The sequence below is a fragment of the Dryas octopetala genome, chromosome 8 (assembly GCF_963921425.1).
Source record: "Dryas octopetala chromosome 8, drDryOcto1.1, whole genome shotgun sequence".
NCBI lineage: Eukaryota > Viridiplantae > Streptophyta > Magnoliopsida > Rosales > Rosaceae > Dryas > Dryas octopetala.
In genome coordinates, this window is record NC_141373.1 from 4,191,859 (window position 1) to 4,209,644 (window position 17,786).

The window sequence follows — 17,786 nt, forward strand, 5'->3', positions numbered from 1 at the left end:
AAACTTTTGGATTTTGGTGCACTTTGCCTATACCAACTAAAACTTAATGATAAAATTAATTATTTGTACCACATTTTTTTGCCCCATATACCACATCTGTAATTGAAATGGACCTCCCATAGATACAAGTGAATTTCACCTCTATTAAAGAAGATGTGGCATACGTAATAGAAAAAATGTGTATACATCTACCTCTTAAAGAATTTTGCAATGAACTCATCAATGTTCTTATCAGAACTTCCACCTTCATCCACAGCCTTTGTAGCTAATAATTTCCACTTCGATGCATTGTTTTGGATTTCCTTCCCCCTCTCTCCCTCCAATATTTCTCTCACACAATATTCTATTGCTTCTTGTCTCACTATCCCCTTCTCATCAGCTTGAGCTTTAAGCCCCATTTTCCACACATCCATAATGTACTTGGCATTGGTGCTTTGGTCACTCCATTGTGGCACTGCCACCATTGCAACCCCTAAACTTAAGGCCTCCAAAGTAGAGTTCCAACCACAATGTGTCACAAAGCACCCAACAGCCTCATGTGCCAAAACCTCCAATTGGGGGCACCATGAGACCACCAAACCCTTCTCAGATGTCTCCTCCACAAACCCTTTTGGGAGCTTGGCTGCTTCTTTTTCTCTGACCACCCACAAGAAGTAGCTGTTGCTCCTCCTCAGACCCCAACCCAGTTCCTCCATTTGCTCAGCTCCAAGCTCTGCCAAGCTCCCAAACGACACATAGGCTACAGACCCTTTTGGTCGTTCACTTAGCCATTTCATGCAGGCTTCACTGTTTGGCTTAAAGAGGTTGAAGCCATATTCTTTGTCGTCTTCATGCCGCTTATCCAAGTACATGGATGGTATGGTTGGTCCTATCGTCCTTAAAGGCAAGAACTTTGACATCCAATCCACCACCTATATGCAACAACAAATTAATCAGAACTTAATTGGCTAGCTGGTAAACAAGTTTTGTGCACTATGAATTGACTAGCAAATTAACACAACCCCAATAAAGTCAAGTACCTCTTCTTCCAGCTCATAAAATGTGTTGCAGAGGAGCCAATCAGCTTTTCCAACATTGGTGAATTGATCCACAACCATCTTTAAGATAGCAGGGTACGACTCAGGAATATGCACAAAAGATGGCATGTCTGGGGGCTCAAGTGGTGGCAATCCAGGAAGCAAAATTTCAGACTCAGGAAGAGGAACTTTGAGCTGTCCCTGTTGGACATGGTAGTATATGTTGTCTACAGCACAAGACTGGGTGAAGAAAGCAGCCCCAACAATCCCAAACTTTTTGGCAACTTCAAGAGGCCAAGGCATGACTGCGTCATAGATAATGCAGTCCACTGGGTGTTCTGAGTAAGAAAGCTTGTCTATGAGCTCGGACAAAGTCTGCGAGCCTATTTTCCAAAAACGGTCCAAATAGGCCTCGATGCCCTCAGCTATGTAGGCGATCTCGTCTTCATCGTAGCCATCGGAGATGGTCTCCAAGGCAATGGAAGTGAACGGCAATGATGAGTAGGATGAGGGTGAGACTGCATGCAGGGTGTTTATCATCCGGCGGGTGGTGACAAGTGTGACTTTGAGTCCTTTGCGGTGTAAGCGCTTGGAGAATTGGAGCATGGGATTAATGTGGCCTAGGACTGGATAGGATATCACTAAACAGTGCGCCCTGTAGGCTCTCTCAACTCCCTTCTGATCCATATTTCTGGTATGTTTCCACAAGTTCATATGTTTCTTTAACATGATATATATAAAGAACCAGAAACATATATGATTCCTTACCAAACAGTCTTGCTATTCTGTAAACTTCAATTATCGATTAGATTGAAGTTACCTAGCTGTAATAAGCACTCACAAAAGTACAAATTAAACATCCTGCAATCATGGATGTTTAGCTTTACCAATTAATTTATTTGTCAAAAATTCAATGGCTGATGAATGCATATATGTAGCTTTGGTTGTGACTTGTGAGGTACTAGTACTTCAACTAAAATATATGTTAGGTGGAATAGTGTTTCTCAAACCCTGGGTCCGTACTAATTTTGCTACCAAATTATTGCTGCATCAAATTATATTCTTTGTCAGATATATTCATGAATTTCATATAAGCAAGGCACCATATAATATTTGTAAAAATGAACTCGTCAATGTAAGATCGATGGTGTTAGCTAGAATCATACATATATAGTACGTGCTTAAAAGTTGTTTTCATTTCTTGTGGCTCTAATTAAACTTTTGGAGCTCTTTACTCTTCCTGCAGATTTAGACATGTTCCTAACACGTCTCATCACTAATTCACTAAATTACAAATTAAACAACCACATGCAAATAATAGATAGATCGATTAAATAGCACAATTTAAATTTGTTACATACACTCATTTTTTTTTTTTCCAAAAGGACTTATAGGCAATTGATTTGCAAAAACGCGTACCACATCTTTTAGACTTTGGTGCAGTTTGCATGCACAAATTAAAAATTAAAAATAATAACTAAGTGTACCACATCTCAAATAAAGGTGGATCTTATCTATACAAGTGAACACACATGTGATACAGATATATCTAACATTACTAGAAAACTATAGATAGCGTTCAACTATTTTTGCAATGAACTCATCAATGTTTTTATCAGAACTCCCACCTTCATCCACTGCCTTTCTGGCCAATATGTTCCACTTCAATGCATTGTTTTGGATCACTTTCCCTTTCTCTCCCTCCAGTATCTCTCTCACACAATGTTCTATTGCTTCTTGTCTCACTATCCCCTTCTCATCAGCTTGAGCTTTAAGCCCCATTTTCCACACATCCATAATGTACTTAGCATTGGTGCTTTGGTCAGTCCATTGTGGCACTGCCACCATTGCAACCCCTAAACTCAAGGCCTCCAAAGTAGAGTTCCAACCACAATGTGTCACAAAGCACCCAACAGCCTCATGTGCCAAAACCTCCAATTGGGGGCACCATGAGACTACCAAACCCTTCTCAGATACCTCCTCAGAAAACCCTTTTGGGAGCTTGGCTGCTTCTTTTTCTCTGACCACCCACAAGAAGTAGCTATTGCTCCTCCTCAGACCCCAACACAGTTCCTCCATTTGCTCAGCTCCAAGTTCTGCCATGCTCCCAAACGACACATAAGCTACAGACCCTTTTGGTCGTTCACTTAGCCATTTCATGCAGGCTTCACTGTTTGGCTTGAAGAGGCTGAAACCATATTCTTTATCATCTTCATGTCGTTTATCCAAGTACATGGATGGTATGGTTGGTCCGATTGTCCTCAGTGGCCAGAACTTTGACATCCAATCCACCACCTATACAAAAACAAGTTAATCAGAAGTTACATTTATATTTAAGCAAGGATTAGTATCACTATCCCACAATTCGCTTTTCAGATGGAATCTTGCTTTAATTGCAGGATATATTGCAAGCATTTTTGTTTTTGTTTTTCGAAAAAACCTTTATATCACTTCAATTATTGATCTAATAAGAACAACCCCAATAAACTCAATTACCTCTTCTTCCAGCTCATAAAATGTGTTGCAGAGTACCCAATCAGCTTCCCCAACATTGGTGAACTGATCCACAACCATTTTAAAGAAAGCAGGGTACGACTCAGGAACATGCACAAAAGATGGCATGTCCGAAGGCTCAAGTGGTGGCAATCCAGGAAGCAAAATCTGAGACTCAGAAAGAGGAACTTTGAGCAGCCCTTGTTGGACATGATACAATATGTTGTCCACAGCACAAGACATAGTGAAGAAAACAGCCCCAACTATCTCAAACCTCTTGGCCACGTCAAGAGCCCAAGGCAAGAATGCATCATAGACAATACAGTCCACTGGGTGTCCTGAGTGAGAAAGCTTGTCAAGGAGCTTGGACAAAGTCTGTGAGCCTATTTCCCAAAAGCGGTCCAAATAGGCCTCGATGCTCTCAGCAATGGCAATGCCCCCTTCATCGTAGCCGTCGGATATGGTCTCCAAGGCAACGGACGGTGATGATGATGAGGAGCCTCCATGCATAGTGTTGTGGAAGGAGCGGGTGGTGACGAGCGTGACTCTGAGTCCTTTGTGGTGTAAACGCTTGGAGAATTGGAGCATGGGATTAATGTGGCCTTGGGTTGGATAGGATAGGACTAAACAATGCGCTTTGTAGGCTCTCTCAGCTCCTTTCTGATCCATATTTCTCAACTGTTTCCACAAGTTTAGATGTTTGCCATTTGTGCTACTATTATATAAAGAATAGGAAACATGAGCTCTTACCAAACGGTCTGACCAGACTGTAAATATGAATTATCGATTCGATGTATCGACTATGAATGTGTGTTTCAAATTCAATCAGTTCCACAAGAAAACACTCACAAAAGTTCCTGCAATCATGGATGTATAGCTTTAACCAATTACTTTTTCAATTGGCTGATGAATGCCTGCAGCGTTTTCGATTTGTGAGGTCTACTTCAACTACAATTTTAGGTGGAATCGTGTTTCACAACCCCAGCTGGGTCCTTACTTTTTTGCCAGGAAATTATTGCTGCATCAAATAATATTTCTTTGTCGGATATACATCTACATAAACCTGCAATTATGTACTGGCTGGCACAGTGTTCATGGAGATTCGATCAACAAAATCTTCCACCTCTTGTTTGATATTTGTTTGAGCGGTCAATACTGCATGTCGGTCCACTTTTTGGGCTTAGGGGTCATTGGGTCAAGATAAATTGATGATTGATTGCCAATGGGTGCATCAACGGGGCAGCTTTTCAGAGTACGAAAAAAGGCAAAACTTGACAGGAAAAAGAGGAAAGAAAATCAAATTTTGGTCTATGATTCTTTCAATGGATCAAGAGTCAAGAGGATTTTAATAAAAAAAAGATTCAAGAGGAGATGAGGAGGAGTAGCATGAGATGGGAAGGCAAGCCCAAAATTAGTAGTCGCAACAATCAAGGGTTCTTCTTCAATCTGTTAATAAGACCCAGCATGAAGCCCAGATAAATGGGCCCTACAGTCCAATGTTTAACCCAAAAGAATTCGGCCCACTTTGTGTGGAATCTCTCTAAGGGCATGTTTATTAGTTCAAATAGGATTTTAGTACCGCAGTCTATATATACATATGATTATATCGATCTTGGCACAATTCATATAAGAGAGCTACAAATTTCTCAACCCCCAGGATTTCCGCCAATTTTCTGTAACCAACTCGACGATGGAGCTGGCGGAAGAGGACCCAGTATCCGATTTGCAAGACCCGTTATCGGATGATTCGGATCGCGAAAATAGTATATCCGATATATTATACGCGAGAAAATTACTTGCTGCTAGAAAGAGATCAAGCGATAACAGGGACAAATATTTCACGAGTGCTTACAAAAGAGAAATTGCAGAGCTGGTATCGGAGGAAGAACAGAGTCTGCGTCAACTTGTGGAGGAGATCAAAGAGCACGAGAGGGCGGAAATTGCTCGGAACCCGTGGGGTGTGGTAGAGAGAGACTGGACGACGATCGAAGCGATGCAACGGCGTGTGCGTCGTAAACTTGCGATCAAAGAGCCACAAATTGCTGCTTCCAAGAACGTGCCGGTGGTTGTCAGAGACTGGCCGTGGACGGCGGAGGAGGAGCGGCAACGGGAGGATGAGGAGGAGGAGGAGCAGTTGGGAGGAGAACGTGAGGAGGAGGCTGAAAGTGAAATTGATTCCAACATGTGATCATGTCTTGGCAGCCAAACAACGGTTTTTGGAACCAGAGGATGTGACTGCAGCTAGACAACGCTTTTTTGAACGGAATGCCGGAATGGGGCTAAACAACAACAGTAAAAAAATGAATTTTAATTTACTTGGATAGAAAGAAATTAGAAAGGAATGTTTTTTTTTTTTTTTTTTTCAAACATTTTGAGCACTTCTGTTAGAAAGGTTAGCAATTTGTTTTTTATTTATTTTGTGCTATAAACTTCTGTTGCTGCTTAATTTGGTTTAGTAATTTAAATCGTCATCATCGGTAAATGTAGTTTAATTTAAAATGAACCAGATAAATTGGTGTCTTATTTATTTATAGTTCTGTTTGATTAGTTTTTCTCTCTCTTATATTTTTTTTATTTGCATTTGCCTTTGAGATTTTGCACTAGGAATAAGTGTGATAATTCCATGAATTAAAAGGGCACCCATGTCTTCTTCACACCATGTACTCGTTACCATAATTATATTATGCTAAATTCTTTAAAATGTCTGTCCATGAATCTTTTGCATAAAATAAAATAAAATCATCACAATCATTCTAGATTGCTAAGCAGGACAAAGGAATGTATGTAAGAGTAAATACGTGTAATCAAATAAAAGAAGACATGATTCATAGCATCGATCCTATATGTGAATGTCTAGCTAGTGTATATTTGCCTTAATGAGGTTTGATACAAACATCAACAATAGAAAGTACAGGTATGAAGTTTTGCTAAAAAATCTGATAAATACTTCTGGTATATTTTGGGACATTGGTATTGTTGGTGTTCTACCAAATCTCTTTTCTCAATACCTTAGAAAGTTAGAATGACCATTTTAATCGAAAAGATATTTGTTTAATTAACATCCCCAGGCACTCCCAACTCCCAAGAGAAGTGAAAACTAGATATCGACTATGGCAATAATTAAGCATCTTTGGCCGGATGATTAATTAATATTTAACACCATAAACACAATTTCACAGTCTCATGGGATCAATAAATGTGTAAACCTATAAAAAACGTACGTACTTGACAATGGTAGATAACACAATCCGATATGCATATATACTACAGTAAAAGCTTTTCCATGAATTAAAAGGGCACTCACTGACGAGTCTTCACACCATATCTTAGTTATACAGCACATTCTAGATTGCAAAACGCGTACGCATGACAATACGTATGTATATATGTATATATATGTATAAATAATAATAAAAACTGCTCAAGGAATTAAATTTCGGATTTCGAGAAAATTTCGATGAAAATTTCGAATATTTTTAAATTCGACAAAAATTAGATAGAAACGACGAAAATTACTATCAAAATACGGAAATTTTTAATGAAACTTTATCATATGTTTATTTAACATATTATCTACTAAATTGATAAAAAAACATTGAAGAAACCAAATTATATAGTAGGTTTCATGTGATATAAGGTGAATATAATGCTCGCTGGAGCAAATACTGTTAAATAAAAAGGTCCATTGATTTTAACTACTAAATTTCAATAACTTTTTGGTTTAGGTACCAAAATTAAATAGCATTTTAAATTAAGTACTAGTTGAAAAGTTAAACAAAATAATAAAGTAAAAGGTATTAGAATTTACAAATATTACATCACATGCCACTATAATAAAAAAATAAAAATAATATTACATCACAAATATTACATTAATTTATACTATATTGTATTAAAAAAAAAAAATCGATCTAGTCACAACTTAACTGTGACTGTCCTGGTAAATTAAAAGAGACAACTCACACTACTATATTATGTATTATTTTGAGTAAAAGTATTGTTTTGACCTCTATTTATACTATATTGTAGTATTATTTCTCTAAAAAAAAATTCAATCAAGTCACAATTTAACTGTGACTGTTTCACAACTTAGATGTGACTGTCGTTCAGTCACAACTAAATTTGAAGTTGTGAGTGTCGTACAGTCACAACTAAATCTGAAGTTGAGACTACATTAGCAAATTTTCAAGATAATATAAAAGCCTGAAGGGCAATTTTGTCAAAACCTTATAAATTTTAACTAACACTCATCATATGTGGGCTAAAGGACAAAAATGTCAAATGGAAAAGGCTTAAATCAAAAGGGCCAACATATTTGTGACTTAATCTAAAAAACTATATTTAAATTTAGTAGTTCAATTGAAATATTATATGGTCTTCATGCTATACCAAAAAATTATTGAGATTTAGTATTTAATCCTAATTTTCTATAAATAAAATTAGTAAGGAATAAATAAAATTAATATATTCTTTATACTGTATAATTTAATTATACACTCAAATCTAAACCCTAATACTCTATATACTCTATAAAAATAATTACTCATTACTACATCTTTGCTATGGTTTTTAACTTCTAATACCATTGTTATTAATATATAACAATCAGGTTAGTTTTATTAACAATCAGGTCACTTTGAGTTGGTACCAATTGGTACAAGCTTTCTATCTTAGCCATCAAAACTCTCTTAAACTCTCCCACATGTCTCTCTCTTCCTCATTTCTGAAATTTATCTTCTCTTTCATCACTCCATTTCTCTCTCCCTAATCACTCTCTGTGTGTTTTCTCTTGCTCTCTCGCTGCAACTTTCTTCGATAGCGTGTGTGTGCATCCGGCCATGGATGACGACGAGAGGACCACCCCTGAGTTCCTCTATCTTCCCTCTTCATCCCTGTGAGCTCAGAACACCCAGCAACCCCCATACCCGATCGGAGCCCCGATGTTGACTCTGATCCCGGCCTTATCGCGATGTTGTCGAAGAATAAGCCAAGTTCCTCACTATAACAACGCCTATAAAGTTATTGGGGAAGCCAACTCCACCCTCGTGCCTTCCTTATCAGTAGTAGGTTCTTGATTTTTTTTGTTTAGTTCAGGTTCTGAAACTGCAGTTTTCAGCAGTTTCTGGAACTGCAAGTGAACTGAAATTGCAAAAACTTCTAGAACTGTAAGTGAACTGAAACTGCAGTTTCTGAAACTGCAAGTGAACTGAAACTGTAGAAACTGCAGTTTCTGGAACTGTAAGTGAACTGAAACTGCAGAAACTGCAGTTTATTTGAGTTGAAACTGCAGTTTATTGGAGTTGCGGACTTGCAGTTTCAGTTTCTGTTTTTTGGTGATGCGTTGATGCTGATATTTTGGAAGATGTCTGCATGTTATATTTTTGTTATGTCTATTTTCGAATGGTATTTTGGGATCTAGTGGTGGTGGTGTGGTGTCTGCATGGTATTTTGAGATCTAGTGGTGGTGTGGTGTCCGCAAATGAAGAATGAGTTTGTGGTAGTTGGTCCGCAAAGGAAGAATGAGGCTTTAGGTGGTTTTGGTTAATAAAATTAGATGCCAGTACCTATATATTAATGGACTCTACTCTATATACCCTAATATTCTTTATACTTTATAATTTATACATTAAATCTTATATACTATATATTATTTAGGATATTAGGTTTTAGCCCTTTAGGATACTTTTAATTTTTTTTTTTATATAGAAATGTATTAGAGTTTAAGATTTAAAACAACTAAACGAAATCTCAAACTTTTTTTTTATCTTTCAAATTGCCCAAAGGCCCCAAACCCCCCCTCCTTTTTTTTAATCTTTCCTTCCTTTTTTCTCGTGCCTTTCACTCAGCCAAGCTTTGTCTTCACTAAGTGTAAAACAATCCAAATTTTGGCTTATGATAATTTTGTTACTTAAATTTTTCAAACTTGTTTTAAGGTTTGTTTAAAGGAATTAGAAATTTCTTTAAGTTTATTTTAACTAACTTAGACCTTTGGTTGTGGTTCTAGAGCTTAGTTGTGTGGAAATAAATTTTAGAAAATGAAAATTTAAGAATTTGGCGATTTTTTTTTTAGGATTAAATTATGAGTGTAGGATTTTTCATAATTTTTTTTAAAGAAATTTGACTATTTTGAGGTCATAGGAAATTAGTACTCATCAATACGAGTTTGTAAGATTTTTCGGTAAATTATTTGGAGTCTCGAGCTATTTTTGGTGAATTTCTGAAGTTGGAGAAAATAAAAAATAGAAAAATTTCGATAAATTTCAATAAATTTCGATAAATTTTGAAAATTTCGGTGAAATCTTTACAAAAAATTATTAAACATATGTTTCAATTTCGGAACCCCAAAAAAATGAAATTTTCGTTCGAAAATTTCGAAATTTAATACCTTGGAACAGCTTGCATAAACAAGTTGTATATGCATGACTTTCATAAAAAACAAGAAAACGTACGGTGTAACCTAGAGGCCTAGACTATGACTATTAATTAAAGCATGGCAATAATCAAACTGTTGCAAAATTAGTATAGTAATCGCGGATGATTAAGTAGTTAAATGGTACTCAATTTTTTTTGTTTAAGTAGGTTTTGAGTTCAAAACTCAAGAAAAACAGTTGATTAATAAACAAACAAAGTAAATATAGTAATCGTAATATGTATATATGTGAATTAGTGAATTTAATTATGATGGACTTAATCTGGCTTAGAGCCTGAATAAAACTTCACTATTTAATTATTTGGTTATTAATTACCAACTTTGTGAATAATAGTGAAATAGTTATGATTACAAAGTTGGTTAATCAACAGGCAACATGCCAGCAGCAACATGCCAGCAACATGCAACATGCAACATGCTTACATTTGTAATAGCAGTTGGTTAAACATGCTGCAAGACCAACTATTTACACAATTGGCATGCTGAAAGCATGTTGCATGGTGCTGGCATGCTGCCGAGTTTGCATTGGGCATTTGATCTATCTAATTTTGTGGCAAACTGCCAACAAGAGTTTGTTGCTTTTCTACTCAGTGGATTTGGCTGTCTTATTATTAGTTGCTGTCTTGAATTGGTTGGGAGACACAAAAGGGGCTGTTCAAAAATATATGTTAAAACCATGGTATCCAGAGCCTTGATTCTGCCGGCTGTGGGTGTGGACAGAGGTGTCCTTTAGGTAAATTCTAACTGTTTGACAAAAGGGCGTTTTCAATACAAGTGAATTGGTGCTCCAATATTTAATTTGGTCAAACCAGCGGCTAAACGGTTTTTGAAAAAGTTTAATAGAGTGCCAGCAACATGCAACATGCTTACATTGGTAATTAAAGAGAAGTAAATGCAAATTGATTGTGGCGTATTTGTTTTCTTTTACTATTTTTGTGACTTATTAAAGCATGTTCGTATATATATGAATGAAACTTACTTTTCACACCACCCCTTGGATTTGATTGGTCTTTTGGTAGATTATAATTTTGATTTTTGAATATGCCTTTTCACTTGTTTGAAAATACGAATCGATTATATCATCACAATATTGCAAATTCGCTAGCGTTGCATGAATTACTATATAAATGATTCACATTTAACAATGATCAATTATTTACATATGCGTGCACGACCCACGCTAATAAAACAAAACATACTTAAAAGTAAACACTACCACCAAAAAGTTTGGAGAAAAATGAAGTGAACCATTTTCAACCAAAAGGCAAATGACCTTTTTTTTTTTGGCTTATAAAATGTAATTATAACCTTTGGCGTGGGACATATGGTCAAAAACCATCATTTTGAGCAATTCTTTATTCGTACGAAAACTCTTGATTTCAACAAAAAAAAAAAACTCTGAAAAAATAATAACTCCTCAATTTGGAAAAAAGAAATTTGAAAATTCATAAGTGGCAGCACAGTTCCCCTCCTTTATAACCCCACAAAGATTGAAGCCAATGGAACTCACTTCTCTTTGGACAGACAATATAGAGCCTTAAGCATCAGAAATTCCTAATTGAGTAATTTCAAGAACTAGCTAGCTACCTAAAAATCCCATGGATTTAATTTCATCATCTCCTCCTAATACAATCCTCATTGCTTTGGAGACCCCTCCACTGGTGAACAAGTTGAAATCTTCAATCCAAAAACCCATAAGGCTATGGGCAGCTGGTATTTACCTTTCACCAGTCACAAATGCTCTGTGGGAAGCAAGGTTTGACCCACCAAAAGATGCCCCTCCTCAGAGCCAATGGCTAACAAAATCTCCATCTCAAAGTAGGACTAGCATTTTGTACAAGTTTTCATCAGATTACATTTTGAGAGAGCATTACAGGGATGCATGGAATGAAGTTAGAATTGGGAAATTGCTGCAAGACCTTGATGCCTTAGCTAGCACCATATCTGTCAAGGTATCATAAAGATGATGACCATTAAGTCAATTACTTGCATTGCAAGCATTTAGCAATTGATTAATTATGTGTTAATTCAATTTTTGTGGATGATCAGCACTGTTCTCATGATGGTAGTGCAACAAGGCCACTCTTTCTGGTCACGGCTGCTGTAGACAAGATTGTCCTGAAAAAGCCACTTAGTATTAACATTGATATGAAAATCGTAGGTAATGTCATATGGGTTGGAAGGTCATCCATTAAGATCCAAATAGAAATTACTCAACCCTCTCAAGGTACATCGCTGAATAAAATTATTTGTACCATATTTATTCACATTATTGATAACATTAGAAAAGTGGTAAAAAATGTAGTCAGTAATCTAGTCAGTACCTATATAAATGTACTTGCATTACTCTTTTCGTTAAGTAATCAAACATATTATTAGCAAAAAAACTAATCAAGCATACGTTGGAGAATGTAGAATCCCATATTGGAAAGTCTAAGTTTTGTATAACAATGTATGATTGGGTCTCTGTACGCATTACCGGTTGGTTTTGGGTTCGTTAATTCTAAATTTCTAACATGATATACAATTCATCCATGTGGCAAACACGTGCTTAGCTCAGTCAGACCATAATCTATGCATAATGATAAGGTTTTGTTTTACAGAGGACCATCATGATGCTTCAGACTCGGTGGCTCTGACATCCAAATTCATATGTGTGGCCCTTGACTCCAAGACCGGAGAAACAGCCATGGTGAACCGGCTCTTGCCTGAAACCAAGCAAGAAAAAGCACTTTTCGAAGAAGCAGAAGCAAGGAACAACTTGAGGAAAAGCAAGAGAGGGAAAGAATTGGAGAATGGCGAAGCATTAACCCTCAAGAACAGAGTTGAAGCACTTTTGAGTGAGGGATGGATCTTCTCTAACATGCCAGCCCTAGCAGACCGAGACAGCATTCTCATGAGGGAAACCCGCCTCGAAAGCTCATTGATCTGCCAGCCACAGCACAGAAACATGCATGGTCGAGTCTTTGGAGGGTTTCTGATGCACAGAGCTTTTGAACTGGCTTTCTCAACTGCTTATGCTTTTGCTGGACTGGTGCCTTGCTTCTTACAAGTTGATCATATTGACTTCTTAAAACCTGTGAGTATATGTCTGCCAAATTTAATCACCTGTTTCACGTCACTCAATATAATTAATCTGTTTTGACTCGATCACGAGACACACACGTGAGAACCCTATTGAGAATATAATCTCAAATGATATTTGTATGTGCTTTTGAGGTGCAGGTGGATGTGGGAGACTTCCTGCGTTTTAAATCATGTGTCCTGTACACAAAACCAGAGAATCCAGAGCAACCTTTAATCAATGTTGAAGTCGTTGCTCATGTTACAAGGCCTGAGAAGAGGTCTGCAGAGGTAATTAAGCTACCCGTCCATTAAGTTATCTTTAAGCCACTTTCTTTTTCTAAAAAGAAAAACCTTTAATTGGTGCATGTTACTTATTCTTATTTATTATTTGAAGCAGGCATCAAACACATTCTATTTCACATTCACTGTGCGTGCTGAGGCGACAAAGGCCATGAAGACTGGATTCAAAATCAGGAATGTGATTCCAGAAACAGAGGAAGAAGCCCGTCGTATGATAGCGCATGGATGCTGATCCCCTAGCTTGCACTCAGTAAGAGGCAACAGCTAGCTACTCATGAGCATATAATTCAAATAGAATCAAATTAATTGGCACAAGTGTGGAACAATTCAAAATGTGTCTATATATTGATCAAAAATTGAAGTCGCTCGCCTTGTACACACGTACAAGAGGCGATTGTTTGTCCTTGTGTCTCCTTTTATAATGTACTGCTGAGACCAATTACCAAATAGCTAGTGTTTGTCCTACCTTACCTGCTTAACTAGCAGCATATATATAAAAGTATTGAAGAAAACAATAAGAGCCCACTTGAGACACCTCAATCCTTGTCACATTGATGCTTTGTCACTGAGATCTGCTTATAATATATACAAACAAATTTATGTGTTTATAAAATTATAAGTGAATCACTTACTATGATTGGATTTAATACAATGCGTTAATAAATTACCAATTTCGGCATTTTCAATTTCAAACCAATAGTAACTCAAAATTTGTTGCTTGTCTGAATAACATTGATCTAACATGTATCATATTTATGATTATATCAGGAATCACATTTTTCCCCAACCCAATAAGTAGGTACTCCATGCAAGAGATGTTAATAAAGATATGTTATAAACTTATAACTTCTAACTGATTCTATTCAATGCAAAGACACCTTCCATGTCACATTCATTGTCTTTCCTTGTTCAAACTCACAGTCAAATCCACCATCATTAAGCGTCTCGTCGTTTCCAACTAATACAATGAAGAGGAATGGTCAATGGGCAAGAAACGGCAAACAATTCTTGTCGTTCGTACGCCCTTCCCACGTTCGCGGAATCTGAGAAAGAGTAAAACAACTGCAACTTGTAATAGTTCAAAGCTCAAAGTCTCAAACCCAGCTCACAACAAGAAGTATAAAACCAAAGCTGTCTGCTACAAAGCCTCACCCAACTCAAAACTACCAAAATTAAACTAAAACTACCAGAAACCCAATTCCAAGAACCCTCAAATTCGATGGATTTGAATTCGTCTCCTTCCGATTCCAACACCACCATTCCTGTGGTCTCGACCTTCGCTTCGCCTTTCGAGAACCTAACTTCGACCCAAGATGGGTTGACCCGAAAGCCCATAAGCTTGTGGCCCGGAATGTACCACTCGCCGGTGACGAATGCACTGTGGGAAGCGAGGTCAAATATCTTCGAGAGGCTTCTGGACCCGCCAAAAGACGCTCCTCCGCAGAGCGAATTGCTCACCAAGACTCCCTCGCAGAGCCGGACCACCATTCTCTACAATTTCTCTTCGGATTATATATTGAGGGAGCAGTACAGGGACCCTTGGAATGAGGTGAGAATTGGGAAATTGCTCGAAGACCTTGATGCTTTAGCTGGAACCATTTCTGTCAAGGTACAATTTGTGACTCTTTTCTCTGTTCTTTGATGTTTTACTGTAATTGATATGTGGGTAGTGCTTGAAATTTGATTACTTGAACTGGGTTGTGATTGATTATGAAGTTATATATATGCGATCACCTTCATTTTTATACTTTTCAGTTTGTTACTCTTTTTCTTTTCTTTGAGGTTTTGCTGTGATTGGACTTGTGGGTTGTGCTTGAAATTTGATTATTTGAATTGGGTTGTGATTGGTTATTTTATGCTTTTTCTGTGGATCAGCACTGTTCTGATGATGATAATACAACCAGGCCACTCTTGCTAGTCACTGCATCTGTTGACAAGATTGTCCTGAAGAAGCCGATTAGTGTTGACATTGATCTGAAAATAGTTGGTGCTGTCATATGGGTTGGGCGGTCATCTATTGAGATTCAACTAGAAGTCATCGAGTCCACAAAAGGTGGTTTTAACTTTTTAAGTAACTTTAATTTTTGAAGTTTGATAATCTTGCAATGTTTAACTAGAAACTTTTTTGCCAGCATTAAGTGGATTTTTTTTATTCTTATTTATCAATTGATGATGATGATAAACAGACTAATGGACTCATTTACCTGATTGTTGAAGTGTTTATCATTTGTTAGAACTATTAGAAAATATCAATTACATCTAAATATTAGAATTTGCTTATGAACATTGGTGTTTCCCTCTGATTTTGAGGCTGAAATTAAGCTTTATGATTTGCATCTGTTAAGCAGGTTCTTGATATCTTGTGACTAAAACCTGCAAACCTACAAAACAACTGTTTTTTTTTTTTTTTTTGGCCACTACAAAACAACTGTTAAAAGAACCAATGACCAATTTTGTCAACTTAAAGTGTTACCTGTACAAACTCTGCTCCTCTTCATGTGAAAGGAAATAGCTAATGCTTTGGCTGATCAGACCTAACATAAGAAACCTTGTTTTGCAGAGGGCTCTAACAGTTCAGACTCATTTGCTCTTTCGGCCAACTTCATATTTGTGGCTCGTGACTCTAAGACTGGGAAAGCTGCTCCAGTTAATCGGCTCCTACCTGAAACTGAAAGAGAAAAGTTGTTATATGAGGAAGCAGAAGCCAGAAATAAGCTGAGGAAAAGAAAGAGAGGAGAAGGAGGCAGAAAGGAGTTTGAGAATGGAGAAGTAAATAGACTTGAAACACTATTGGCTGAGGGAAGGATCTTCTGTGATATGCCTGCCTTGGCAGACAGAGATAGCATTCTTCTGAGGGATACCTGCTTAGAAAACTCTTTGATCTGCCAACCACAGCAGAGAAACATACATGGTCGGATCTTTGGAGGGTTTTTGTTGCACCGAGCGTTTGAATTGGCTTTCTCCACAGCTTATGCCTTTGCAGGATTGGTGCCTTGCTTTCTAGAAGTTGATCACGTTGACTTCTTGAGACCTGTGAGTACCCCATATACTTCCTTCTTTCGTCTAACTGTGAGCATTACCCATATTGTCATTAACTTCTCTTTCAATTGAGATCAATGAAGATTTTGTGGTAGTATTTTTGTTTTTATCCAAAATATCTTTGATATGTTATTTTGGCTTTATGGATATATAAGCCTTAATTGTACACTGTGGAAAATAAGCTAGATTCCATTCATCCATTTCTGTATTAGAATTATATTAAATATATGTGTTCAATGAGCAGGTGGATGTTGGAGATTTCCTGCGTTTCAAATCATGTGTTCTCTACACAGAAGTTAACAATCCAGATCAGCCTCTGATTAATATTGAAGTTGTTGCTCATGTTACAAGGCCTGAGCTTAGGTCTAGTGAGGTATGTTCCTGCCAACTACACATTCAAAGAACAAGAAAGTTTAAACTTTTAGCCTTAAAATGACTGGATGGCCTGTGCATTCATGAATTTTCACAAATTTTCTATTTAGATAATTGCAAATCTTTACTATCTCATGTTTAAAATAGGTGTCAAATACATTTTATTTCACTTTCACTGTACGTCCCGAGGCAAAGGCCACGAAAAATGGATTCAGGATACGGAATGTGGTTCCAGCAACAGTGGAAGAAGCACACCACATACTAGATCGCATGGATGCTGAGGCCTTGCTTTCAACAAGAGGCGTCAGCAAATAAGCACGAAATCTGTGTCTAGTGCGACAGGAGGCAGTGAAGAAGCTTATAATTGTCAGTTATAAATGAAAAAAAAAAAAAGTGAAAGAAACCTTGAACAAATGGGCTATTATATATTTTGTTAAGCAATTGAAACATGACAAGAGAGTGAGGAGGCATAAACCTCATGTACACCCTCAAAGTTTATATGTATAAAAAAGGGCTATTATTTATCGCAGAATTACATCTATGTAGCGGCATAGCGCCCTTAACTAAGATAAATTGTGAGATTACATCCGCATAGTTTATTCATATCTACTATAGCATCTATATTTGTTTAACAAATCAAGGGTGCAAATTCATTTTTGAGGAGATGGAATGGATTTTGTGGACACAGTAACCTCCTTTACTAGCCTCACAAACTCTTTCTTTTCCTTTACAAAAGAGAAATAGAAAGTGTTGTCCAAAAAATAAAGATAATAGAAAATAGAAGTATAGAACTGATACTTCCTGCACCTTGTTACTTTGGTTGGTTTTTTTTTTTTTGGCCACTTTCTTACTTTGGTTGGTTAAAGATGAGGATATCCCATAAAAAGTAAAAAGGGCTGCTATGTGCACACCCTTTTGTAAAAAAAAAATCAAAAATCAAAGGAAAAGACCCACTCAACCCTCACCCAACACACCCCTTATTCTCAGACAAAAAAAAACACACCCCTCATTCTCAGCCTCACCCCGACCACCTCCCCTCCTTCACCCGACCCCACCCCCAACCTCCTCTC

At 37.2% G+C, this 17,786-nt stretch overlaps 2 protein-coding genes and 2 pseudogenes across 3 annotated transcripts; 2 read left to right on the forward strand and 2 right to left on the reverse strand.

The window, feature by feature from the left end:
* Positions 1 to 188: 188 nt before the first annotated feature.
* LOC147276214 (mogroside I-E synthase-like) lies at positions 189 to 1,704 on the reverse strand. The gene is made up of 2 exons (XM_086254443.1): positions 1,020 to 1,704; positions 189 to 911 (listed from the first exon to the last, which is right to left on the reverse strand). Exons 1-2 carry the CDS (start codon positions 1,701 to 1,703, stop codon positions 189 to 191), a joined length of 1,407 nt encoding a protein of 468 aa, XP_086110569.1. The 5' UTR covers position 1,704.
* An 878-nt stretch (positions 1,705 to 2,582) lies between these two features.
* On the reverse strand, positions 2,583 to 4,188 carry LOC147276215 (mogroside I-E synthase pseudogene; annotated as a pseudogene). Its single transcript, XR_015123853.1, has 2 exons — positions 3,513 to 4,188; positions 2,583 to 3,311 (listed from the first exon to the last, which is right to left on the reverse strand). The product of XR_015123853.1 is annotated as a mogroside I-E synthase pseudogene (transcript).
* Positions 4,189 to 11,537: 7,349 nt separating this feature from the next.
* On the forward strand, positions 11,538 to 13,559 carry LOC147276216 (acyl-coenzyme A thioesterase 2, chloroplastic-like; annotated as a pseudogene).
* An 836-nt stretch (positions 13,560 to 14,395) lies between these two features.
* LOC147276217 (Thioesterase/thiol ester dehydrase-isomerase superfamily protein) lies at positions 14,396 to 17,333 on the forward strand. Its single transcript, XM_086253909.1, has 5 exons — positions 14,396 to 14,914; positions 15,181 to 15,358; positions 15,866 to 16,338; positions 16,589 to 16,717; positions 16,864 to 17,333. The coding sequence occupies exons 1-5, from the start codon at positions 14,525 to 14,527 to the stop codon at positions 17,029 to 17,031; spliced, it is 1,338 nt and encodes a 445-aa protein (XP_086110035.1). The 5' UTR covers positions 14,396 to 14,524; the 3' UTR covers positions 17,032 to 17,333.
* Positions 17,334 to 17,786: the final 453 nt, after the last annotated feature.

Excerpts from the sequence above, each read along its gene's own strand:
- LOC147276214 (XM_086254443.1), bottom strand. The coding sequence starts at position 1,703 with ATGGATCAGAAGGGAGTTGAGAGAGCCTACAGGGCGCACTGTTTAGTG. Across the intron at positions 912-1,019 it reads TTTATGAGCTGGAAGAAGAG|GTGGTGGATTGGATGTCAAA; the intron begins GTACTTGACTTT and ends TGTTGCATATAG.
- LOC147276217 (XM_086253909.1), top strand. The coding sequence starts at position 14,525 with ATGGATTTGAATTCGTCTCCTTCCGATTCCAACACCACCATTCCTGTG. Across the intron at positions 15,359-15,865 it reads AGTCATCGAGTCCACAAAAG|AGGGCTCTAACAGTTCAGAC; the intron begins GTGGTTTTAACT and ends CTTGTTTTGCAG. Across the intron at positions 16,718-16,863 it reads CTGAGCTTAGGTCTAGTGAG|GTGTCAAATACATTTTATTT; the intron begins GTATGTTCCTGC and ends TGTTTAAAATAG.